Source organism: Taudactylus pleione, unplaced genomic scaffold (genome assembly GCF_031769625.1).
Source record: "Taudactylus pleione unplaced genomic scaffold, aTauple2 ptg000579l, whole genome shotgun sequence".
Taxonomy (NCBI): Eukaryota; Metazoa; Chordata; class Amphibia; order Anura; family Myobatrachidae; genus Taudactylus; species Taudactylus pleione.
Window position 1 is genome coordinate 1046938 of NW_028284981.1, and position 26972 is coordinate 1073909.

Consider the following 26972-nt stretch of genomic DNA (forward strand, 5'->3'; position numbering starts at 1 on the left):
CTACTAAGACATTGGATAAGGCTGGTGGTTTTCTATTGCTGTTTATCGCAGTAATAAAAAACCACCAATTGCTTTGATGTCTCATTAAAATATCACTGGGGCAGCTGAGCAAGACTCAGCTGCCCCAGGGGCAACCGGCCTGGAGTGGTAATGTTTAAAAGCCGCACGGGAAAAGTGCAAACCGCTGTACCCACCTACCATGTCCACGCGTGCACAGTGGATGTGTAAGCCCAGGCTATTTAATTAAACAAAGCATTCTGTAGGCACAAATGGAATAATCTAGATAAAACGTGAAAGCAGTATTAAATTAATACCTCGGATGTGGAATACAAATGATGGAATCCTCATTCTATAACTAACACTCCCGACTCTTAAAGCCAGCTTTTATTAACAGTCAGGACCTCAAATCCAGACTTGATTGGCCGTAAAAGCTTGAGAAGACAAGAATATAAAAAAAAAAACCAAACACAACATAATTTAATATGCCATGTGAAAGTAAGCAGAGGAAGCAGAGGATTCTGGGTACTGAATCATAATCCTAGTAACTACTCTGTGCTGACAGAGGGGAGAGTGCAACTACCAGTGGGCTACAGGGTCTAATAATCTGAGGCACACCATGTATGTTTTTATTCACACATTAATAGTTATTGAACACTAAATGACAGAATGTACCGGATTTATTGCAGATAATGGGTTTCACGGAGCGATAAATCCAGCAGGTTTATTTTATTTTTTTTGTGTTGGTTTTTGCAGATTGGAGACTAATAAAAAAATATGCAAGATAGACAGGGACTTATGTATAAAACAAGACGTTCGGATGCCTCTCAGCATATCAATGTGGGTTTTCTTTTTCTGTGTAAAAGGGGCATAACTGCAGCCATGAAATTATAATGCACCCTAGCCTTATAGAATACAGTGGTGGGATGCATGTGGGGCTAATAGAGAGGTACTCACAGACCCCCAGACCTTCCCCCATCTCCAAGTCATTGCGGCAAATGTGAACTTGACAGATTCTAAAGTGCGCTTGGGGTGAGGTAATTGTCACGTAAGGCAATGAACTGGGGCAGATGTGTACTTTGAGCAGGAGGCTGCAGATTATAATACAGTAGAAGCACTTGGTGAGGGGCCTGCTACCTGTATGTGTTATTATGGAGTATTTAATGGAAACGGTCTGTAGGGAATAGAAAACACATTTTGACTGCTTAGATCAGGGATGGGGAACCTCAGGCCCGGGGGGCCGTATAAGGCCCGCGGAATCATTTGGTTTGGCCCTCGGAGCTTTTTTTCTGCTAGCCTCATCTGGCCTAGAATGGCACCCTGCAGCCAGAAACTATGCAGCAGAGCGGCCAGGACGCTTCAGACGGCCACAGCGCTGCCCTTACAGCTCCCCGGAGCTGTAATCACTGGTGATTGTGGCCCCGCCCCCCAGTGACGTCACATGGAGGGGGCATGGCCTGCACCAGACCTGCTAATAATGTTATATATATCAAAAAGGCCCTCGGCAGAACAAAGGTTCCCCACCCCTGGCTTAGATAGACAACAATGCACAAAAGTCTGTGGCATTGGCACAAATACCACCTAGTGTCAATGTTAGATAATATAGGGATGATACAGGCTTGGTAGCCAATGAATGTAGATTAATCAAAATAAAAGTGCACAGACAAATAGTGTATTTCCCCAAACATGCGGAGCTTTTTACACAGCCTGCCGCTGCATCTGCGCCTGGATTGCTACAAGCCAACGTCACCAAGCTGTATTTGCGCCTGTCCTGCAACAAGTGCAGATACACCTCTTAATAAGCGTATATACACTTACCTACTGGTCTGCATGAGCCTTACAGAGCTTAGTCTATGTGAAAACACCCGTTCACCCCCAACCCCCATTCGGCTTATCCAGGCAAAAGGTTAGATATGTGCAAAATGCGTGGGATATAGATAGACGCATCTGTGTATGTTCAATTTCAGAGCATGCACATTGCACACACATGCAAGATAGGCTGCGCAAACTGGCGAGCAGTACTACTCGCTCTGTACCAGCCCCTGTGTGTTTCATTACCATCCACCTTTGCTAAGCAGCCTTAGATGATATCCCAAGCAAGTCATCGCTACTTTATACAAGTTAGTTATAAAGTATCTTTATGGCATGCCACTCAGATATGGTGGCTTGGGACAGGGAGAAAAATCACTGGGTAAAAAAATCTTTCAGTTGGCAAATACTACTGTAGCTCCTCATGCATTTCTGTCAATGAGACGCAGTTCAGGCTCTGATCGGGGTGGCATGGGTTGAGTACGCCATCCCGGCACTGATAATGCAGGCGGTCAGAATCCCGACAGCGTAATCCCGAAGGTGGAAATCCCAACGCATGCAGGTAAGTATTGTAACCTTTCCCCTAACCCTCCCCTCCCGCAGCCTAACCCTAGCCGCCCCCTCCCCCCACAGCCTGACCCTATACCCCCCCTCCCGCACCCTAACCCTCACCCTAGTGCCTAACCCTAATCCATATTGCAACAGCTGCAGGATGCAAAACTAAGCGGAAATGTGGGTATAAGTTGATTTTGATAGAAGCTATTCTGCCCGGCTACTGTAAGCGATATACATAGAATTCCATTGAGCTAATTCTTATTTTATACTAATTAATAGTGGTGGAAAATGAGCGGAAAAGAACTGTAATATTGTTTTATCACGTAAAATATTTTCTCAAGGATTTTCATAATGGTGGGCGTAATGGGCAAATCTAACACTTGTGATTTGGAACTGTTAAGTTTCCCAAAAGAGCGCTGTAAGAAGGGGTTGGGAAGAGATGTGAGTGGGCGTCTGAGGGTCTATCATCCGCATATAGGCACTGATTCAGAGCCGGACGCTCTGATCAGAGCGCTCGCTCTGAATCAGGGCCCTCCTCCATTAATATGGAGCGTCCTCCTGGACGCTCGTATAGCTGTGGGTCACCACCCACAGCATATACGAGCGTGCAGAAAGATGGTCGCGATGGTCTTGACCATCGCGACCATCGGACTTGCGAGGGAAACCCTGCGGTCGGGTTTCCCAGCCGCAAGGCCAGGAGTGATTTTGGCTCTATCAGAGCCAAAATCACTCCCACTGACATCACTAGTGATGTCAGTGGGGGCGGCTTCAGACGGTAGGCGTTCCCATGGGAACGCCTCCGTCTGGCAGGCACGCCCCCGGCACGCCCACCAAAGGGGGCGTGCTGTCAATCAACATCGACAGCATGCCCCCTTTGGTGCGAGACCCGGAGCGATGGAAAGTCCTTCGCTCGCCGGGTCTCGCGCATGCACACGACGGAGCTCCCTCAGTGGTGCGCATGCGCAGTGGGGACCATCGACCCACTTGCGAGCGTACTGCCGCTCGCGAGTGGGTCTGAATGACCCCCATAAGTGCAATTTTAGATTAATTAGAGCCAAAAGTGACACCAGTTATATCAATATTGGTTCTGATTTTTTTTCCCACTCCAGATTCTGTGACGAGAGTGAGAGTGAAGGAGGGACAGTGGACAAATGGAGAATTTAAAAGGTGGGATTAGGAAACCATTATAATAAAATATGCTGCAGAGCAAGTCATCTTTGTGTCAAGGTTATTATCATAAAGTCCCTGTCCACCCTATCAAACGCTTTTTCTTCATCAAGAGCTGAAATAAGAGAGGGCATGAGAGGACAGTGAATGATGTACATCCACTACGCATCTAGTGTTGTCTGATGGATAAAGGTTTCCTGGTCGGTATGGATAAAAGAAGGGACAATATTGCTTAATCTAGTTTCCAGAATCTTCACAAATAATTTTCGATCTACATTATACAGGGATATGGGGTGACAGTTCACGCGATAGGTTGGATGAGTTTATTTTAGCACATGTAGGGCCTGATTCATGCACGGATCACAATTGCAACCGTGTACGCAGATTGGCCGATGGTGCGTACCGCGTATGCGCAGGTTAGCATTGCGATCACACACGCAGATAGAAAGCCATTGCAGAGTGAGTGGCGGGGCGTCAGCGATTGGGGTGGTGCCGATGGAACGCTGTTACATGGGCGTGCATAAATTAGCCACTGCGATGGCATGTGCAGCTTGTGCACTCACTGTGTGCGACGAGGTTAGCAATTTCTGAGACAGGTCAGACCTGCAGTAATTGTGCGTGAGGGGCCAATGTTACTCGATGTTACCGATGTATACGCAGGTCTGCAAGGTATTAGGGATGTGAGATAGCGGTAGTGGGCGTCTCTATGCTAAATGCGCAATTGCAAACATTAGCATATTTTCACAGCACAACTGCATGCAATTACGCAGCGGCGATCACAATAGCGATCTGTAATGAATCAGACCGATAGTGGTTTGGTGAAATATAGGCCGCTGTATAGGGGAGTTTAAACAGGTTTTGTAAAAGCAGAGCAAGATCATTTTTATAGTATGAGATAGTAAATCCATCCAGACCAAGGGCAGGTTTTGATTTCATCATTTTAATTGCATCTGTGATGTCATCAAGGGTTATTTCTTTGTTTAACCATAATCCAAAATCCAGTAGGGTGAACAATTTTACATTAATGAGAGAAGGAGGAGGGGGAAAAGGTAGGAACGGTGTGGCGAACCGTATGGAGAGATGACGAGAGATGAGAAAAGAGAGACAGCAAGTAAGTAGAGAAAGGACTTGGACAGGTGGGTCTAGGGCAGGGGTCTTCAGCCTTTAAGATAGTGTGGGCCACATTAAAAAATTCAACGAAACCCGAGGGCCACTAAGCTATACTGCGGCATTTAGACTCTGACCCCTCACACAATTATGTCCCATAACTGCCCCTCGTACAATTTTAATCAGGTCTCAGAATGGCCCCCCTCCTCCCACAATTATAATTATTCTCCATATCTGTCCAACCTCCTCCATTAATTATGTCAGATAGTTGCCCCCATCCTCAAACAATTATGTCCCATAACTGCAGCATAAAGGATCCATTCAAATATCAGACCTCAGATCTATGGGGGCAGCCATCTCCCCGATTCCTACTGCTGTGCCCTCTGGCTCCACACTTCTCCCACTGTGCATTTGTACTGTAGTTTCCTTTCCTTTGATTGGTGGATAGCTCCAACCATCCACCAATCAATGCTTAGATACGCCCACGACAATGATTGGTGGATGGCCAGGATGAGCCACCAATCAGCTATCTAGCAGCCAAAACAGTGTACAAACAGTGCATTGCTGTGATGTGACAGCCGGCGCGGCTAGGAGAGGCATCACATGACTGGAGGCCGGGACTCGGGAGTGACTGTCTGGAAGAGAAAGCTGCGGCTGCCCGGTCGCTCTAATCTGATTGTGGTCAGGCAGTATACTCAGCATGACTCAAAGGTGCGGAGGACGGCGATTTGGAGATGAAATCAATGATATCTGGCCATAGACTCAACTCAAAATTTGAAGGAAGGTCCCTACGGATGCTCAACCTCTCCAGCAGCTATCTAATTCATCTGGATGGACTTTTTTTTTTTTTAAATGACTGGCACATAGTACATGGATGTAGTTGAATCTCCGCCACATCTTCATATATCAACGATTCCCCCAGCTCAACCTCCCAAGTCAGAACATGCGGATCACGAGGGGAAGTGGGAGCCTCAATCGGCTCAGAGTATAAAGTGGAGATTAGGCATGGCCATAGATGAGCACCTGAGATAGAGCACTTCAATCATCATGGACAGAGATGGCATTGGACCGTGGCATGAAAATGTCTGAGCTGGAGAAAATGATAAAAGTTTTTGGAGGGGATGGCAAAGAAAGAAGGACAAGTGTTGCCTCGAGTAATGGTTTCATGGTTTTAATTTGGATGCAAGCAGGGTGATTTATCGACCTTATCGTACAACCGCCGTTGGGGCCATTTGACGGTAGTCGCTGTTTTAGTTCATAGAGTAGAATTGAGTTAGCAGGGCGGGTACGACGCTTAGAGGGAGCACATCTGTGTTTTAGTGTGAGTCTGGCAATTTCCGACTCCAAAATCTCTTATCATATCTTGACTTTCTATCATTTTGATAACATTTTTGTGAGCTGCCGTATTACTGATATGTTTACCCTGAATGGGTGTCTTGTGGTCGGGAGTGGAAGTTCACCCATGGTATTGTTGGATGAGTATCCTTCTAAAGCAAAAATGTATTTAATCTGCATATTTTTATTTGAAAATAAGTAGCCATCTAGTCGCCATTGTGTAGCAAAAGGTCGAAGGTTAGTGTCATGGTGGAGTGATCCCACCTAGAAAAAGGGAATACCTCCATGTAAAAAATAAATAAATTTACGTCAGATTGAAAATATGGAGACTATAATCCATTCTGGAAGGTGAATCAGACGGGGCAGAAAACAGTGCGCAAGCTCTTGGCGAGCCATGTTTTACATGTATCACATGTCACATAGGCCAAGTGTAACAAGAAGTAATGTGTTTTAACATTTTATCTGTCCCTGAAGGTAGCTGTTGCAAAGAGGATCTATGTAGTTTAGGATCTAAGGCTATATTAAGGTCACCACCAGGATCACAAATCCCTCTGCAACTTTGTCAAGTGTTTGAAGCATAGAAGAATATCAAAGCCACTTTCAGTGGGTCGAGAGAGCCAACTACTACAAGATATCGTCCGTCTGTGTCCGTAATGATTTTAAGTGGTGCGAAAGGGATAGCTTTTGTGTATGAGAATCGCGACTCTTCCTCCTGTACGTGTTGCAGAGGAAAGATAAAAGTTTGTTAAACAATTTAACTTGTAAGGATTGCGAGCCACTCTAAAGTAGGATTTCTTGTTAAAATAAAAAACCGTATCCGCACCGACACGCTTAAGTGCTTGTAGAGCGATTGCCCTCTGAGTGAGGGAGTTTAGGTCATTAACATTAAGTGATGTGGTTTAAAGCGCCTGGCGGATGTGTGTAAAATGTTAGCAAAAAGAAACAGTATATTGAAAAGGGAATTACGGATGTTAAAAAATAAAACTAAACACCCTATACTCCGAGGGAGGGGTGAGGTGAAGAATAATGAGAAAGAAACATGGACAACAAGTAATTCTAGAGAAAGAACAGGGAGGGGGGATATAGAGGTCTAGGACCTATGTGATGGTTCTAATGCAGTTTAGCAAATGAAATAGAACATCTAACTGGCTGCTATAAACTTCCCACACTTTTCTTTTCACCAGACTTCATAGCTATCCAACATGAATCCCTGTGAGTGCCTGCATTTAAATACTATTAGCCCTCCTACTGTGCGTAGTGCATGACATGCCCATATCGGGGTAGAATACGCATGGATCTGTACGACATTTAAGCAATCTAAACAATTTCAGAATTTTATTTTCTTCGTTCTTTCTTCTCTTTCTATTAAATACCCCTCAGCAAAGCTTGTTTTCCTCAGGAGAGCTCTCTGATGTCTTCAGAAGTTCTGATGCCACTGCTGGAATGCAAATCCTGGGATGAGGAGATAGTTATCAGTGCAGGTGAAACCTCGGAACTGGTGCAGGATTACCATATGACTCATATGAATCATAAAACAGCCATAATGAACAGCGTTTTCAGGGAAACAGCTGTTTGTCTGAATGCCATGTCAACGGTGGCACTGAGGTCTTGGTAAAGAACTATACTATATGTCGGCACAAAGGATTGCCAAACTGTGTTCTATAATGCAAGAGGTACAATGCAAGAATACTGTATGTGTTGTTATAGGATACTCTGCAGAATCCGCCGCCACTGCCAGGAATATATATACGATAATACCTCCAGGATAGGGAGATTGGTGGCTGGGCTGTAGACGGGATTGTAAGAGAATGACCAGACGTTAGCCGAAAGAGTTGTTACGGGTTGTTATGGATACTGAGAAAACGGTGAACAATGGAGTGTGCCATTTGCGACGATGATGGGTTAATTGGTTAATGGGTGCCCCTGTGTTATGATGGGTAATGTCAGTCTATTAACCCTCTTAATATCTGAACATACTGTCAGTTCTCTTAATTGCTCAAGAGAATTCAGGTGGCTGTCGCAGTGAAAGGTTTAAACACACAAAGGAGGTTATTGCCTTATTATTCTGATGTTCAGTGCTCTTAAAGCTGACAGGCTAATCAAGTTGCCAGCAGCACAAAGTGGTAGGAGAGAGTGCTGATAACTCCTAGTGACTCACCAGACAGTGCTCCCAGATAGTGTGTCTCTGCGGGTTCCCTGACCTTCCTGGTCATGGTTGCTCTCACCGAGCTGCTAACTGTAGGACTCTCTGTGCTCTCTAAGCGTAGACACAGCTTCTGCATACACAAACTATTACTTCACTTTAAGGTCTGCATACATTGATCTTCATCCAGCCTTCCTAGGCAATTCGCCGCCATGCGTCTTCCAAATAACCCTTTACTGGAAGTAAATTGACTTATGACATATATCTATGCCCAGCCTTTTTCTACCCTCTGCACCGAACTTCTCACCATATACTGCTTATGTAAAATTTCACATTAACACACAGAGCTCCTCACCATACACTACTTCCAAAATTCCTCAATGTACGTAACTAGACCTCCGAGAGTTCCAGCACAGGGCTCCTCACCATACACTCCTCACAAAGATCCTCAGTGTAGACCTCACAGCACAAAGGTCCTCACCATACACTCCTTACATATCTCCTCAGTGGTAGTAACTAGACCTCCCATCATAGAGCTCCTCAGTATAAGTAACTAGACCTTCCAGCACAGAGCGTCTCACCAAACACTCCTTATATAGCTCCTCAGTGTACATAACTAGACCTCCCAGTACAGAGCTCCTCACCATACACTCCTCACATAGCTCCTCAGTGGTAGTAACTAGACCTCCCAGCACAGAGCTCCTCGCCATTTACTCTTCACATAGCTCCTCAGTGGTAGTAACTAGACCTCCCAGCACAGAGCTCCTTACCAAACACTCCTTACGTAGCTCCTCAGTGTACATAACTAGACCTCCCAGCACAGAGCTCCTCACCATACACTCCTCACATAGCTCCTCAGTGGTAGTAACTAGACCTCCCAGCACAGAGCTCCTCACCATAAACTCCTTACATAGCTCTTCAGTGGTAGTAACTAGACCCCCCAGCACAGATCTCCTCACCATACACTCCTTACATAGCTCTTCAGTGGTAGTAACTAGACCTCCCAGCACAGAGCTCCTCACCATACACTCCTCACATAGCTCCTCAGTGGTAATAACAAGACCTCCCAGCACAGAGCTCCTCACCATAAACTCCTTACATAGCTCTTCAGAGCTTCTTACCATACACTGCTTACATGGCTCCTCAATGGTAGTAACTAGACCTCCCAGCACAGAGCTCCTCACCATACACTCCTCGTATAGCTCCTCAGTGGTAGTAACTAGACCTCCCAGCACAGAGCTCCTCACCATAAACTCCTTACATAGCTCTTCAGTGGTAGTAACTAGACCCCCCAGCACAGAGCTCCTCACCATACACTCCTCACATAGCTCCACAGTGGTAATAACAAGACCTTCCAGCACAGAGCTTCTTACCATACACTGCTTACATAGCTCCTCAATGGTAGTAACTAGACCTCCCAGCACAGAGTTCCTTACCATACACTCCTCACATAGCTCCTCAGTGTAAGTAACTAGACCTCCCAGCACAGAGTTCCTCACCATACACTCGTTACATAGCTCCTCAGTGTAAGGACATAGACCTCCCAGCACAGAGCTCCTTACATAGGAGTATATGGTGAGGAGGATATTGACAAAGAACAACACATGAAAATATAGGTAAAGATTAAGGAAATAATAATATCGATAATCACCATCAGTTGAAACCATCGATAAAGAATATCAAATATAAGCATTGGTATAGATCATTGCATAATATAATAACATTGATAAATGACATGAAACTAGAGAAGTAACGATAATGCACTATATAGACGATACGAAATGAAAGAATGCAGGCAGGAAAATACAATATCGAAGAACAAGCACCAATAATCGAAAGAAATCCCACTATAATCAATGAGCACGCTACTCCAACTAGATCGCTTAACACTAGGGTAATTCCCCACAGGATGGGACTGTTAAATATACTAATTATCATACTAAATGTACCCCAACCATCTTAGATCCACTAATCTCCCAGGATCTCCTGTACACAAGATAACGCACAGTCAGATGCACTCTCTGGTATTCATCATCATATTTCTGAATACGGTCTATTAACGTTGCAAGCTTGTTCTGTCGCTGGGTACCATGGGCAGCGTAGGTGTGCGTACTATATTGAATAGTAAATGCAGTCTCTCTTGGAACAATGGGGGTCATTCAGACCCGGTCGTTAGCGCCGATGCGCTCGGACCGGGACGATGGCCCCCCACAGAGCATGCGCACGATGGCGCCGGCGCCGTCGTGCGCATGCGTGAGACCCGCTACGACCGACAACGCCGGTCGTAGCGGGTCTCGATCCAAAGGGGGCGAGCTGTCGATGTTGATTGACAGCTGGCCCCGTTTGGAAGGCGGGCCGGGGGGGTGGCAGCCCAAACGGGGGCGTTCCCATGGGAATGCCTAACGTTTGGGGGCGGCCCCACTGACATCACAGCCGAAAGCTCTCCGGGGCTTACGACAAGGGAGACCCTACCCTAGGGTCTCGTCGTAAGCCCCGATGGTCGCGATGGTCTTGACCATCGCGACCATCACCTTAGGCGGTCGTAAGGCTGTGGGTGTTAACCCACAGCCTTACCACCGCAAAGGAGGACGTCTTGAAAATTCAAGAGGTCCTCCCCTCATTCAGACCGACCGCACGCTCTGTGCGACCGGCTCTGAATGAGGTCCAATGTCTCTCACAACTTTGGCTGCTACATTGGACTCCGGTGATCTTATCCTTGGTAATCTCTCTATATCCCTATTACTGCAGTGTACTGAGATAATAAGTATTTCTGTCTCCAAAGCGGTACTTAGCTATCGATAATCACTTCTCTAACACTGTCCTCACCTCTCAATGATAGATCACAGTGAATACATGTAACTAAGGGAAAAGCCACTTATCTACGCTGTACTCCAAACACGTTACAGTCACCCCTTTCTTGCTTGAAGAACCCTCAACCAGGGGCGTTTTAAGAGAGTATGGCGCCCGCGTTGTTTTCCTAGGGACAGCCGTACTGGATATGCGCAAGTCACCGGGAAACTGGGCGCCACCATTTTCCCAGTGATTTTTGATGCTCTGCAGCGCCGGTTTGGCGATGCAGAACAGTGCTATGGACAGGTAAGTATGAGACTATATGGGTGCAGGGATTGACAACCCATGTCCATTAGCTGCTCAGCGGTCATATTCCGACTGTCGCACGCCCAGGCAAGACTGACTGCAATCTTCCAGTCAGCCTCCTGGCTCCGCTTCCTCTCCTCTGTCTCTGGATTCTGGAACCTCATTTGGCGCCAAACCAAGCTCCTCTCCTCCGTTTCCTGCCAGGCCCAGCTCAACACTGGCTGCGTCCCTTTTTATATCACTCAAGCTCAAGTCACTCCCAGGCGGAACTAATGGCTCTCTAGCAGCAGGGTAACGGCCATCTTGGCATACTCCACGCAGTAAGTCGCCATATTGTGTAGGTCCCAGCTTGTATAGCTGCACGTACATTGCATCATACAGAGACATGTACGGCATTGGATACAATGGCAAAAACTGTAAAATAGAGAACCTTATATACGACTGTAATCTAATGCGTACATCTGCGCTGGAGAGGGATCGATGAGCAAGATTCGTGGGGAACGATTTTCTTTTTCGGTTCTTAATTGATAATTTATATGAGATACTTTTAATTAACTTTGGAAGGAAACACATGAAGCATTCTTAGTTTGTCATTTATATTACAATTCCTTTTTACAGAAAAAGTCTGTGTACGTTTATTTTCCACTAAATCATCATTTACTAGAGAGAGCAAACACAACAGTGAGTCCTAATAGATCAGGTCACACGCTACATGCACATTGATTGAACTGGTGGAAGGGCTCAGTCTAGTCTGCATATATGACAAGTAGCACACCTAATGCACCTGATGTGATCAGTTCTACATCTGGCCAGTGACCGCGCTCTTGGTTTTGGCTTAGAACATACATGTCAAGAAGTTTAAAAAAAAAATATATAGAAACAAGCTCTTGACTAGTCAACCAACAGTACCATAAGAAAGCACATTTAACACGCATATACAGAGAGAGAGAGAGAGAGAGAGAGAGAGAGAGAGAGAGAGAGAGAGAGAGAGAGACAGATATGGAGACGGGAGACAAAGGATTTGGCAAACTGACTGAGACACAGGTGCTAAGCTACAGTATCAGTGAGATCTTATAATGCAGGATCATCCTATTTCACTTTAAAGGACCAATTCAATCAGATGCGAGGGGGGCGAGTTGCTGTTGGAACAGCGTGGAAACGCCGCCAACGGCCCCACAACTTGCCCCCCTCGTGGTCCGACCTTGCCCCGGACTCATGGATTTTTGAACGCAACAGCATATAGGCGCACTTACTCGCGGCCGCAAGTGAGTTGCTTCTAAGTGAATCAATCCCCATTATTACAGTTAGGGTTCACACTACACAGAGATATTAGTCATAATATCTTAGAAAATTGTATATATTTACGTAAAGTACTGGCACAGAAACACATAGGGGTATATTTTACTAAAGTGCGAGTTTTTAGAAGTGATGTTGCCCTTAGCAACCAATCAGATTCTACTTAACAATTATCTAGCATCATCTAGAAGATAATAGCTAGAATCTGATTGGTTGCTAAGGGCAACATCTCCACTTTTAAAAATCCTGCGCTTTAGTAAATATACCCCTTAGTGTTAGTAGCCTACACTGTACAGTGATATATGAAATGAATAAATATTGTTGCACAGGTTTCCAAAGCTAACACTGAACAGATTATAAGGTAGTAAGGTCCAGTGCAGGTGACCCCTACTCTACACATATTAGTGGGGCTTATTGCTTTCAGCTCAATTTCAAAATAACATTTACAGCGTAGTTTAAATATTTAGAGGACAATCTGGATTTGACGACGCTAATAAACCGCAGTGCCTACAAAGATTACGTTCTGCCAAAACCGTGACGGTCCCTCCGCAGAGTAGATAGCGAAGAGTGGAATCCATTTGTTACCTCTCTACTGTGACTCACTCGGGCACGGTGCAGAATTAACAACAAAGACATGAGACACATGTGGACTTATACTGTCCTGAGGGAAATGTCGGCCAATGCTGAGTCGTGTTAAGCGTGTACTTGATTGCGGGGAGGCGTGCAATGTTTGTGGGACATTTAAACATTCTACAATGGACAGGTCATGTCTGATGGTCACACTGCAGTGCTTGATTAAGGTCCAGTGGGGCCCTAGGCAACAGACTGGTTTGTGTTCCCTTTCTCCATTTGCCCAAAGAGAACACATAGTAATCGGCTTGTGTAATATTATAACAGGCCTCTCGGTATCCATTGAGACCTAGGCAGGAGCCTAGGCTACATAATGGATGATCCAGGCCTCCCACATACATATTGCATGTGACATCTGACTGATTTTTTTAAATTATTATCTGGGACTTCCACTGGGAAAAACAGCTCCCCCGTCCCCTGTCCCTCAATGGTTAACCTGCCAGTATGATAACCTTGCCCATTCCATGGTTAACCTGCCCTCATAGCCACCTTACCCAAGCTACAAATTACCCCACCCAAGTAGCCAACTTGTCTCCTCTACACCACATACAACTTATTCATACAAGTAGCCATCTTGTCTCCACTACACCACATACAACTTATTCATACAAGAAGCCATCTTCTCTCCACTACACCACATACAACTTATTCATACAAGTAGCCATCTTGTCTCCACTACACCCCATACAACTTATTCATACAAGTAGCCATCTTGTCTCCACTACACCACATACAACTTATTCATACAAGTAGCCATCTTGTCTCCACTACACCCCATACAACTTATTCATACAAGTAGCCATCTTGTCTCCTCTATACCACATACAACTTATTCATACAAGTAGCCATCTTGTCTCCACTACACCCCATACAACTTATTCATACAAGTAGCCATCTTGTTTCCACTACACCACATACAACTTATTCATACAAGTAGCCATCTTGTCTCCACTACACCACATACAACTTATTCATACAAGTAGCCATGTTGTCTCCACTACACCCCATACGACTTATTCATACAAGTAGCCATCTTGTCTCCACTACACCACATACAACTTATTCATACAAGTAGCCATCTTGTTTCCACTACACCACATACAACTTATTCATACAAGTAGCCATCTTGTCTCCTCTACACCCCATACAACTTATTCATACAAGTAGTCATCTTGTCTCCACTACACCACATACAACTTATTCATACAAGTAGCCATCTTGTCTCCACTACACCCCATACAACTTATTCATACAAGTAGCCATCTTGTCTCCACTACACCACATACAACTTATTCATGCAAGTAGCCATCTTGTCTCCTCTATACCACATACAACTTATTCATACAAGTAGCCATCTTGTCTCCACTACACCCCATACAACTTATTCATACAAGTAGCCATCTTGTTTCCACTACACCACATACAACTTATTCATACAAGTAGCCATCTTGTCTCCTCTACACCCCATACAACTTATTCATACAAGTAGCCATCTTGTCTCCACTACACCACATACAACTTATTCATACAAGTAGCCATCTTGTCTCCACTACACCACATACAACTTATTCATACAAGTAGCCATGTTGTCTCCACTACACCACATACAACTTATTCATACAAGTAGCCATGTTGTCTCCACTACACCACATACAACTTATTCATACAATCTGCAATCTTGTCTCCACTACACCACATCCAATTTAAGGCAGGGGTGTTTTAAGAGAGGAGGGGGCCTGTGTGCAGACTAAGGCCCTGATTCAGACCCACTCGCGAGCGGCTGTCCGCTCGCAAGTGGGTCGATGTTCTGCACTGAGCATGCGCACGACGGAGGGAGCTCCGTCGTGCGCATGCGCCAGACGCGACGAGCGAAGGAAAGTCCTTCGCTCGTTGTGTCTGATCAAAGGGGGCGTGCTGTCGATGTTGATTGACAGCACGCCCCCTTTGGTAGGCGTGCCAGGGGCGTGCCTCCCTGACGGGGGCGTTCCCACGGGAACACCTCCCGTCAGAAGCCAGCCCACTGACATCACTAGTGATGTCAGTGGGAGTGATTTTGGCTCTGATAGAGCCAAAATCACTCCGGAGCTTGCGGTTGAAAACCTCAACCGCAGGCTCCGGCTCGCAGTTTCGATGGTCGCGATGGTCAAGACCATCGTGGCCATCAAACTGCACGCTCGTATAGCCTGTGGGTGGTGACCCACAGCTATACGAGCGTCCAGGAGGACGCTCCATTTTCATGGAGGGCGGCCCTCATTCAGAGCGTGCGCTCTGCTCAGAGCGTACGGCTCTGAATGAGGGCCTAAGTGTGGGTCCCCTTCTCTCTCTGGAGGGCCCGCGGTACAGTAAATTCTGGTTTAGTGCCAGAATCTACTGTGCATGCATGTATCTCCGGGAAAATGGCACCTGCGCCGTTTTCCCGGGGACAGCATTACTGCGCATGCGCGAGTCACCGGGAAAATGGCTAAGTGCTGCAGAGCAGCACTCTGGAGACTATGGACAGGTAAGTATAAGATTATATGGGTGCAGGGTGTCCGGTGTGCGTGTCCCCCCACACACCCTACACCTATTATAGATACGCCCCTGACTTAAGGCCTCCATACATCTGCGATGAATTGGAATAATTCCCCGTTTTGCAGATGACTGGAGTAAAATATCGACAATGTATGGGGTATAGCAAGCGCCGATTCTGACCAAAAAGTGATTGGAATCGCAATATCAGGTTGACCAACATGTTGGATTTCACTGACCAATCAGAGCTGTAGATTGCTATTGTATGGTAACAATGACCATCACTAGTAAAATGATGGAGCCTTTCAAGATCGTCAGATCTGTCTTTTCTGAAAAAGATCTGCCAATCACTGAAACATATCTGTAATGCATGGGCGCAGATTGGTGGATCACAGGATCTGTGAATTGTTCTTTTGTGATTGCTGATGTATGAGCCCCTTTATTCATACAAGTAGCCATCTTGTATCATCTACACCACATACAGGACAGTAGACAGTCTTGCTGGGGCGCGTGACCTAAAGTAAGCAAGTGTGACCACGCCTCCTTTAAAACATTTTTAAAAATGAATGTTCGCTGCGCCGCAAACACTCCATACAGAGCGCCGTCTGCCCTTCAGCCAGTGGTAAGTCCAGGGAAGAGGAGGGGGCGCAATCAGTGTCATTGCTCCCCCCTCCCACAGCCAGAGGAGACTGCTGCTGCTGATCAGTTAAAGGGTGGAGGGTTGCAGACCCGGGCCCCCGCTGGGTCCCTCCATCAAGCCCGGGCCCCCGCTGGGTCCCTCCATCAAGCCCGGGCCCCCGCTGGGTCCCTCCATCAAGCCCGGGCCAGGGTAATTATTACCCGCTCCTCCCCCTCTCGGCGCCCCTGACCACATAAAATGTATTCATACAAGTAGTCATCTTGTCTCCTCTACACCACATACAACTTATTCAGCGCTCCCTTCACTCTTATCTCCCTTCAGAAGTCTGAGCTACATCCTACATCCCCTTCACACCCATTTGTAAAAAAAATGTTTTCGGGTAATCCTGGCAGGGCCCTAATGTATGATCCATCATCAGAATGGGTCTCAGTACATCTCCCACTATCTGCCTTTATGTGTCTGTTCATATCGGCTTCCCACAAACTCTGCAATAATTCCCTTTGAATAGAATTTTGTTTCCACTGTTGTTTGATTTCTGTGGCATAATGTAGTCAATGTATGAGACGACTGTGTGCATTAATAGGACTGTGTGATGTGCAAACATGGCTGCTGTCAGTCATTTCCAGCGGCAAACTGCATTAACCCCTTCCGTTTTACCACATGTAAGCCTCTCGCAGATGTGACCGGCACTGTTGGTGACAGCGACGTCAAGTTACGCACCCAAAGCGCCATATATTAACCGTGTTATAAAAATTAAAAACTGTTACAGCAGAGGGGTTTGTGGTAAATAAACAATAATTCAAATTTAAACATATTTTGGGTGACTTGCGCACCTGTGACTTTTCCTGCACCGTGTCCTCCATCTGTGTGGAACCGCCGATATTTTTCCACCGATCACTGCCCATCTTCTGTCGAAACAATCAACATAATAATCAATCATAAATCTAGAAAAAATATATATATTTAATTTTACATACAATAAAGTGTTGTTACTGGTTTCGGGGGGGGGGATCAAATATGTATGTGACAATTAAACTACAGTTAATATCGGTGTTATTAAAGTGCACCAGGATGCTGTAATGTAGTCTCATTACAGCACGTGTCATATTTGTAACTCATACATAGACCCAGATTGATGTTGACGCTATAAACTGCACTTGCATACAAATGCGCTGTCAGCTTGCTAGTGTATACATAGATCCCAGGATAAATACTGTACGTACCCAGTGCTCATGATTAAGCATTAGCCATTTGCTTACTAATGATGCTACAACATTTGCTCGGCTACAACCATAATGACACTAAATGTAAACACTACTTGCCCGCAATATGATAGTATGCCCTTAAATATTATAAACTCTAGCCTTTGCCAGGCGCTGTAGCCAACCACTGCATAACTAAATATGCATATGAATATATTGGCATTTCTGCCTAAACCAGTGCATGTTACATACCTACGGTAGCTCTCTGTACACACAAGCTATATTAAATATATATAGCACACATACATCCTACTGGACAGATAACCCATTATCACTCCAGCAGATGTGCCCAGCAACATGAGTGCTCTGCATCTCCAAATCGATAGACCGGAGTAAAACACAACACATATACCTCACTAATCAAAAAGCGACAGTCCTTTTATGAGATGCCATATATCTCCAGTAATCACACACACACACACTGTATATTTATTCATAATACGGATCCAGCTGCACACCCTGTGCCTTGTACCTCAGTAATAATACAGAGACGGTGCCAGCAGTGAGGTGGGTACCACACACACTCAAAACCTAATAAGCTATATATAGTTAGAGTAAGGCATATACTACTGAAGGCAATAGCGTGAGAAATACATATATGGGAAGTCATTGAAAAAAAAAATTAGATGGATATGAGATGATAGATAGATATTAGATAGATAGATATGAGATGATAGATAGATAGATAGATATGAGATAGATAGATAGATATGAGATAGGTAGATAGATTTGAGTTCTCACCTGAATTTCTCATGCTCCCCATGCAGGATCAGTATGGTGAACTCTTATGATACTAATCCCAATTCTCTATCCCACCTGCACCGTCTGGCTGTGGTCTAGCAGATGGGACACCTGAGATAAGACTGTCCAGCCTGTCTCTTTCTGATCTCTATATCTTCACCTCCATCCTTATATTCTGCAACATTCCATTTGTGGTGAGTGGTTCCCCTCTTCCCTACTCCCTCCTGCTCTCTCCCTGCATAGTCCTCCTGTCCCTTCTCCCCCTATTCTTATTTTAAGTCCCTTTCTTCTCTCCCCAGCACACCTTTCTCTCTCTCCGCCAGCTTCAACTTCTCCTTTTTTTTTTTTTTTCTTCTCTCCTCTATTTAATCTGCCTAAAGCAGCCTCAGCTGCTAATTCACAAATCTTTAATCTGCTTTTCTGTGGAAGTCTAATGAGCAGGAACAGGAGCTCCCATCCAGCTCCAGTCTGCAGCCCCCACAGATCTGCTCATGTAGAAAACTCCAACACAGGCTGCTCTCCCCCCCCCCCAACACAACTCTACTGCTGCTGCATATGCAAAGACTGGGGACAGCCCTGAATCTATTCCATACAGGCACCAGCAGGGAGAGAGAGAGAGAGGAGGGGAGGGATGCAGGACAGATAGAGACGTAGCCAGACAGGAATGATAGACTCTGGACGGGCACTTACCTTCCTAAATACACTCAGAAGATATAGACAGAGGAAGAGATGTCTCCATCACCCTGCCTGTCCCAGCCAGGTTTCTCCTCACTGCCTGTTAGAAAGATGCAGCTTAGAATGGGTAGGGGGCAGTGCTGTGATGAGTTTAAAGCTGGATACTAGATAGAAAGGTCTCATAGATTTGTCGATTACAGCACTATTAGTCAGTGAAGTTGTATATATCCACGTCTCCCCACTGACAGCCCCCCCCCATTTCTGGAACCCCTACCCAGTGATTTCCGTGGCACTTTTCTCAATTCATCTCTAGATCCAAATGAGTTAAATATTGCTCTACAAGGCTGTTATCAGATACCCTCCTCCTATACAGAACAGATGACTTCACATAGGTGTTCTATTATTAATATCTCAGACCAGGAACCCCAATACCCCTAGGTGATATATTAGGCTGGTAGTGATAATTTAATGCCACCGAGTGTGGGGAGGGTGGTGTTTGTGTCTGGGGTTTTGGAGTCTGGTCAGTTTAAGTTTACCAAGGTTTGCAAATTTGGTTTGTTAATGTAGCCAGGAAGCCCAGACCTGTGTGACTGTGTGCTCCTTGTCATACAGGTGGGCTAGGCGCCATGTGTAGGGTGCTCAGGGTCCCCAAGACAAAGTGCAGAGACGAGGGGATATTTCTACTCCTCTGCAGCTTGCTGGGGCTTCCTAAGGCTCAGTAGACAATGCGAGGCGCAAATAATTGTTAGTATCTCCCCCCCCCCCATCCAAGTAATGTAGAAAGTCCAGGACACATAATCAGACACAGAGGGATTGCTGCAGAAACTACTGTGCCATTTTATGAAGGATATTTGAAAGATGCCATTTTATCGGACCCTTCAGTGAAATTAATCCATGCAGATTTGCGATATATCTGTAGCAGCTGGAAAACGGGGGTTATCAGGCTATTAAAAGCAGTATGTTAATGCATTAGTCATACATCCTCTGCAGCTGCTGAAAAATAGGATAGTGAAGTCAAAATATTGACGAAACGCGTTGGGTGTTTTGAAATTAGAAGGGATTTCAGCAGAAAGCTGTATTACTGTTGTTGTAAAGGTGCGCATCCACTACCCGACTATGGAAAGACAGTACGATTACGACATCGTAATCGTACAGTCATTCCTGATCCCCTGTAGTGCCTACACTAACGATATGTCGTTCAGTGTAGGCACCCTCCCTCATCCCTGAACATGGTCAATCTGTCGTTATCGGCAGACTGACCAGCATGTTCAGGCGATGATTGATGTCGGAAACAGCCAGCGGGAGCGTGCATCGCTGGTTGTTTCCGACATTATAGTGAGCGATTTGTGCACGATTAATGAGCGATTGAACGATTACGATGTCGTAATCGTCCAATCGCTCTTTAAAATTGCCAAATGGATACGCGGCTTAAGAACAGAGTTTCAAACTTTTTTATAAACACATTTTATTGGTTTTACAAAGACTGAAAGGCTGATTACTATTTGTCGGGTAATGTTGGTGCAGGGGTTCTATTTCAGAAGACGACATAACCATCCTGCCTACCCAGAAACCTACACGTTATGAAAGGAGATATAACTGCCTTTGAAAAAAGTGGGGCGCACCACTGGACAATATTTATAACAAGCACTCCCAGGGAACTATTTTGTGCATTGGTTTTCGGACATTTGGGTTCTTTTGACCAACAAAGGACCAACCCTAGGGAAGCTGCTAATCTGTATATTGTGCATTTTCTTTGATTGTGTAAATATTGTCAAATATAGTGCAAACATAGGACATTTGTATATATACATTCATTCCGAAAGCAGACTGCACTCACTTACTACCACATACAGTATGTTTACACCAGGGTGGTGATCCGCCACAGACCAAAAAGTAAATCTGTAATTCTAATAAAGGGCAATTACCAAATTTCATATAACTTGTCTTGAGAAAGGTCCTCATGTATGAAAACATCAACTCTTATTAGCTGTACCTGTGAGTAATAAAAATACCTGCTGGCTTTTCTATTATGGATTTAATTTTAAGTTAGTGCCCATTACTGCTTACATGCTAAGAAATCAAACCATAGATGTCCATAAATTAAGTTATGTATAATGATGTGAAATGACACAGGGAAAAATATTGAACATAAGAAGAAAAAGGCATGGAAAGCCAAGATACCAGCTGAAATGTATCAGTAATTAGAAAGCAATCCTGCCCCTTGTCAGTGCAAATTAATATAATCTGGTTCAGTCCCAACTGATGGCCTATAAAAAGGTGTCTCATTACCAAGGTGCCGCACAAGAAACATCTCATGATGGGTAAAAGCAATGAGCTCTCTCAAGACCTTCACAACCTTATTGTTGCAAAACATACTGATGGCATTGGTTACAGAGGATTTCTAAACTTCTGAATGTTCCGGTGAGCACTGTTGGGGCCATAATCTAGAAGTGGAAAGAACATAATTTCACCATAAACCGGCTACGACCAGGTGCTCCTCGCAAGATTTCTGACAGAGGAGTGAATAGAATTATCAGAAGAGTTGTCCAAGAGCCAAGAACCATATGTGCAAGAGCTTCAGAAAGACCTGGAATTAGCAGGTACAATTGTTTCAAAGAAAACAATAAGTAATGCTCTCAACCGCCATGGCCTGTATGCACGCTCCCCACGCAAGACTCCATTGCTGAAGAAAAAGCATGTCGAAGCTCGTTTAAAGTTTGCTGCACAATATTTGGACAAGTCTGTGAAATACTGGGAGAATATAGTCTGGTCAGATGAGACCAAAATTTAACTCTTTGGAGGAGAAATGGCACTACACATCATCCCAAACACACCATACCAACAGTGAAGTTTTGAGGTTGGGAACATCATGGTGTGGGGCTGTTTTTCAGCATACGGTACTGGCATACTTCGTATATACCAAGACATTCTTGATAAAAATCTGCTGCTACCAGGATGCTGAAGATGAAACAAGAGTGGACATTTCAGCAAGACAATGATCCTGAAACACACAACCAAGGACATTCTCAATTGGTTTCAGGGAAAGAAAATAAAGCTGCTAGAATGGCCCAGCCAATAACCTGACTTGAATCCAATTGAAAATCTATGGAAAGAACTAAAGATCAGAGGCCCTCATTCAGAGCCGTACGTTCTGAGCAGAGCGCACGCTCTGAATGAGGGCCGCCCTCCATAATTATGGAGCGTCCTCCTGGACGCTCGTATAGCTGTGGGTCACCACCCACAGCCTATACGAGTGTGCAGTTTGATGGCCACGATGGTCGTGACCATCGCGACCATCGAAACTGCGAGCCGGAACCTGCGGTTGAGGTTTTCAACCGCAAGGCCCGGAGTGATTTTGGCTCTATCAGAGCCAAAATCACTCCCACTGACATCACTAGTGATGTCAGTGGGCCGGCTTCTGACGGGAGGCGTTCCCTTGGGAACGCCCCCGTCAGGGAGGCACGCCCCCGGCACGCCCACCAAAGGGGGCGTGCTGTCAATCAACATCGACAGCACGCCCCCTTTGATCAGACACAACGAGCGAAGGAAAGTCCTTCGCTCGTCGCGTCTGGCGCATGCGCACGACGGAGCTCCCTCCGTCGTGCGCATGCTCAGTGCGGACCATCGACCCACTTGCGAGCGGACAGCCGCTCGCGAGTGGGTCTGAATCAGGCCCAGAGTTCATAGAAGAGGCCAACGGAACCCTCAAGATTCGCAGACTGTTTGTGTGGAACAATGGGCCAAAATCACACCTGAGCAATGCATGCGACTAGTTTCTCCATACAGGAGGCATCTTGCAGCTGTCATTACCAACTAAGGCTTTTGTACAAAGTATTAAATACATTTCAGTAAGCGTGTTCAATACTTTTTCCCGGTGTCATTTCACATTACTAGAATACCAATAAATAAAGAAAAATAAGTTTTCATATGATTGGTCAGAATGACTCATGTGTTTTTCATCTACAAACATATATATTTACATAAACAACTTAAGTGTAAAAGAAGTGTATAAATAGGTACAATGTGTGAAAAAGTACTTGAACCGTACATAAAATAAAATCAATAATTTAAATACCACCATAAATTAAGATAAAAATAATGACAGTTTATTTCTACACATACTAGGCAAAGAACGTTACAAAAACATATAAAAACATCCGCTTACCGTTCTCTTAGCGGATTGGCCCGCTGTCCCCATACACTAGTATCACAGATATCTCCTGCTTACCTTTCTCTAGCGGATTGGCCCGTTGGCCCCATACACTAGTATCACAGATATCTCCTGCTTACCTTTCTCTAGCGGATTGGTCCACTGTCCCCATACACTAGTATCACAGATATCTCCTGCTTACCTTTCTCTAGCGGATTGGTCCGCTGTCCCCATACACTAGTATTACAGATATCTCCTGCTTACCTTTCTCTTAGCGGATTGGCCCGCTGTCTCCATACACTAGTATCACAGATATCTCCTGCTTACCTTTCTCTAGCGGATTGGCCCGCCGTCCCCATACACCAGTATCACAGATATCTCCTGCTTACCTTTCTCTAGCGGATTGGCCCGCTGTCCCCATACACTAGTATCACAGATATCTTCTGCTTACCTTTCTCTAGCGGATTGGCCCACTGTCCCCATACACTAGTATCACAGATATCTCCTGCTTACCTTTCTCTAGCGGATTGGCCAGCTGTCCCCATACACTAGTATCACAGATATCTCCTGCTTACCTTTCTCTAGCGGATTGGCCCGCTGTCCCCATACACTAGTATCTCAGATATCTCCTGCTTACCTTTCTCTAGCGGACTGGCCCGCCATCCCCATACACTAGTATCACAGATATCTCCTGCTTACCTTTCTCTAGTGGATAGGCCCGCCGTCCCCATACACTAGTATCACAGATATCTCCTGCTTACCTTTCTCTAGCGGATTGGCCAGCTGTCCCCATACACTAGTATCACAGTATCACAGATATCTCCTGCTTACCTTTCTCTAGCGGATTGGCCCGCCGTCCCCATACACTGGTATCACAGATATCTCCTGCTTACCTTTCTCTAGCGGATTGGCCCGCTGTCCCCATACACTAGTATCACAGATATCTGCTGCTTACCTTTCTCTAGCGGATTGGCCAGCTGTCCCCATACACTGGAATCACAGATATCTCCTGCTTACCTTTCTCTAGCGGATTGGCCCGCCGTCCCCATACACTAGTATCACAGATATCTCCTGCTTACCTTTCTCTAGCGGATTGGCCCGCCGTCCCCATACACTAGTATCACAGATATCTCCTGCTTACCTTTCTCTAGCGGATTGGCCCGCCGTCCCCCATACACTAGTATCACAGATATCTCCTGCTTACCTTTCTCTAGCGGATTGGCCCGCTGTCCCCATACACTGGTATCACAGATATCTCCTGCTTACCTTTCTCTAGCAGATTGGCCCGCTGTCCCCATACACTAGTATCACAGATATCTCCTGCTTACCTTTCTCTAGCGGATTGGCCCGCTGTCCCATACACTAGTATCACAGATATCTCCTGCTTACCTTTCTCTAGCGGATTGGCCCGCCGTCCCCATACACTGGTATCACAGATATCTCCTGCTTACCTTTCTCTAGCGGATTGGCCCGCCGTCCCCATACACTAGTATCACAGATATATCTCCTACTTACCTTTCTCTAGCGGATTGGCCCGCTGTCCCCATACACTAGTATCACAGATATATCCTGCTTACTGTACCTTCCTCTTGCAGAATGGCCCGCTGTCCCAATACACTAGTATGGGGACAGAATTCATCAAGCTCCGAAAATATAATATTTTCGGAGCTTGACTGTGGGAGCATTCGCCATCTTCAGATGGCGAATGCTGCTACTCTGGCATCGCAACCCGCTCCTTCCCTATGGGAAGGAGGTCTGGGTTGTGATGAGGGATCCTTTTGGATCCCTCCACCCCTGTCCGGCTCCTTCCGCCAAAAGTCGGGGCGCTTGTGCGCATGCGTGACCTGTAGGAGCAGTGAAGCGTTTCGCGGGAACAGCTGATATCGCATCAGCTGTCACTGCGCCGGAGCAATGATGAATTGCTCCGGTAGCCGCGGCAAGTCAGAATGTTAATTATCGGGGTCCGATAAGTAACATCATGAATAGACCCTATGGCAGTCCACCAGCAGGTTCAGACACATCGATGTATGAGCTTCACAATAACCAGCATAGCGTTGCCACATCTACCTGTGGGACAGAAAAACAGAGACAGTCTCAGTACTTTCCAATCTCGTGTATGTATATATATATATATATATATATATATATATATATATATACAGTACGAGTCAAAAGGACACACCTTCTCATTAAATAGTTTTTGTTTATTTAAATTATTTTCAACATAGTAGATTAATACTGAAGACATCAAAACTATGAAATAAAACATATGGAATTATGTTGTAAACAAAAAAAGTGTTAAACAAATCAAAATATGTTTTATATTTTAGATTCCACAAAGTAGCCCCCTTTTGCTTTGATGACAGATTTGCACACACTTGGCATTCTCTCAGTCAGCTTCATGAGGTGTCTCCTGGAATGGTTGTGAATTAACAGGTGTGCCTTGTCAAGAGTCAATCTGTGGAATTACTTTCCTTCTTAAAGTGTTTGAGACCATCGGTTGTGTTGTGCAGAAGTAGGGTTAGTACACAGTGGACACCACTATTTGACTACTGTTGTAATACATATTATGTCACCAACCACTCAACTCAGTAAAGAGAAACAACAGTCCATCATTAATTTAAGGCATGAAAGTCAGTCGATACGGAAAATTTTAAGAACTTTGAGTGTATCCTCAAGTGCAGTTGTAAAAACCATCAAATGCTATGATGAAACTGGCTCTCATGAGGACTGCTCCAGGAAAGGAAGACCAAGAGTTACCTCTGCTGCAGAAGATAAGTTCATTAGAGTTACCAGCCTCAGAAACCGCTACTTAACAGCACCTCAGATTAGAGACCACATAAAGTCTTCACAGAGTTCAAGTAACAGACAAATCTCAACATTAACTGTTCAGAGGAGACTGCGTGAATCAGGCCTTCATAGTCATATTGCTACGATGAAGCCACTACTGAGGAAGAACAACAAAAAGAAGATAATTGTTTGGGCCAAGAAACACAAGGAATGGACATTAGACCACTGGAAATCTGTACTTTGGTCTGATGAGTCCAAATTTGAGATTTTTGGTTCCAACCGCCGTGTCTTTGTGAGACGCAGAGAAGGTGAGCGGATGCTTTCTGCATGTGTGGTTCCCACTGTGAAGCATGAAGGAGGAGGTGTGATGGTGTGGGGGTGCTTTGCTGGTGACACTGTTGGTGATTTATTCAAAATTCATGGCACACAACCAGCATGGCTACCACAGGATTCTGCAGCACCATGCCATCCCATCTGGTTTGCTCTTATTGTGACCATCATTTGTTTTTCAACAAGACAATGACCCCAAACACACCTCCAGGCTATATAAGGGCTACATGACCAAGTAGGAAAGTGATGGAGTGCTGCATCAGATGACCTGGCCTCCACAATCATCCAGCCTAAACCCAATTGAGTTGGTTTGGGATGAGTTGGACCACAGAGTGAAGGAAAAGCAGCCAACAAGTGCTCAGCACCTCTGGGAACTCCTACAAGACTGTTGGAAAACCATTCCAGGAGATACCTCATGAAGCTGACTGAGAGAATGCCAAGAGTGTGCAAAGCTGTCATCCAAGCAAAAGGGGGCTATATGTGTTCTTTCATAGTTTTGATGTCTTCAGTATTAATCTACTATGTTGAAAATAATTGAAATAAACACAAACCATTGAATGAGAAGGTGTCCAAACTTTTGACTGATGCTGTATATTATATATATATATATATATATATATATATATATATATATATATATATAATATAATATATCAACATACACAAAGTCCAACAACACTCTCCGTAATGTTTGATAATTACCAGTTCCCTCCATGAGCCAGCGGGTGAGACTGGATGAAA

At 45.1% G+C, this 26972-nt stretch overlaps 1 protein-coding gene across 4 annotated transcripts in view; it reads right to left on the reverse strand.

Moving 5' to 3' along the window:
* The window catches only part of FIBCD1 (fibrinogen C domain containing 1), a 122663-nt gene that overhangs the window by 73249 nt on the left and 22442 nt on the right, over nucleotides 1–26972 (reverse strand). The window contains exons 2-3 of one of the 4 annotated variants that reach the window (XM_088453481.1): nucleotides 18977–19061; nucleotides 17117–17191 (exon numbers count right to left, since the gene is read on the reverse strand). In XM_088453481.1, coding sequence (XP_088309607.1) covers nucleotides 17117–17188 — 72 coding nt within the window. In that variant the 5' untranslated portion in view covers nucleotides 17189–17191; nucleotides 18977–19061. Of the gene's footprint in view, nucleotides 1–17116; nucleotides 17192–18286; nucleotides 18753–18976; nucleotides 19062–26972 lie in introns of those variants that run through there. The other 3 variants (XM_088453479.1, XM_088453483.1, XM_088453482.1) reach the window with 3 other exon arrangements.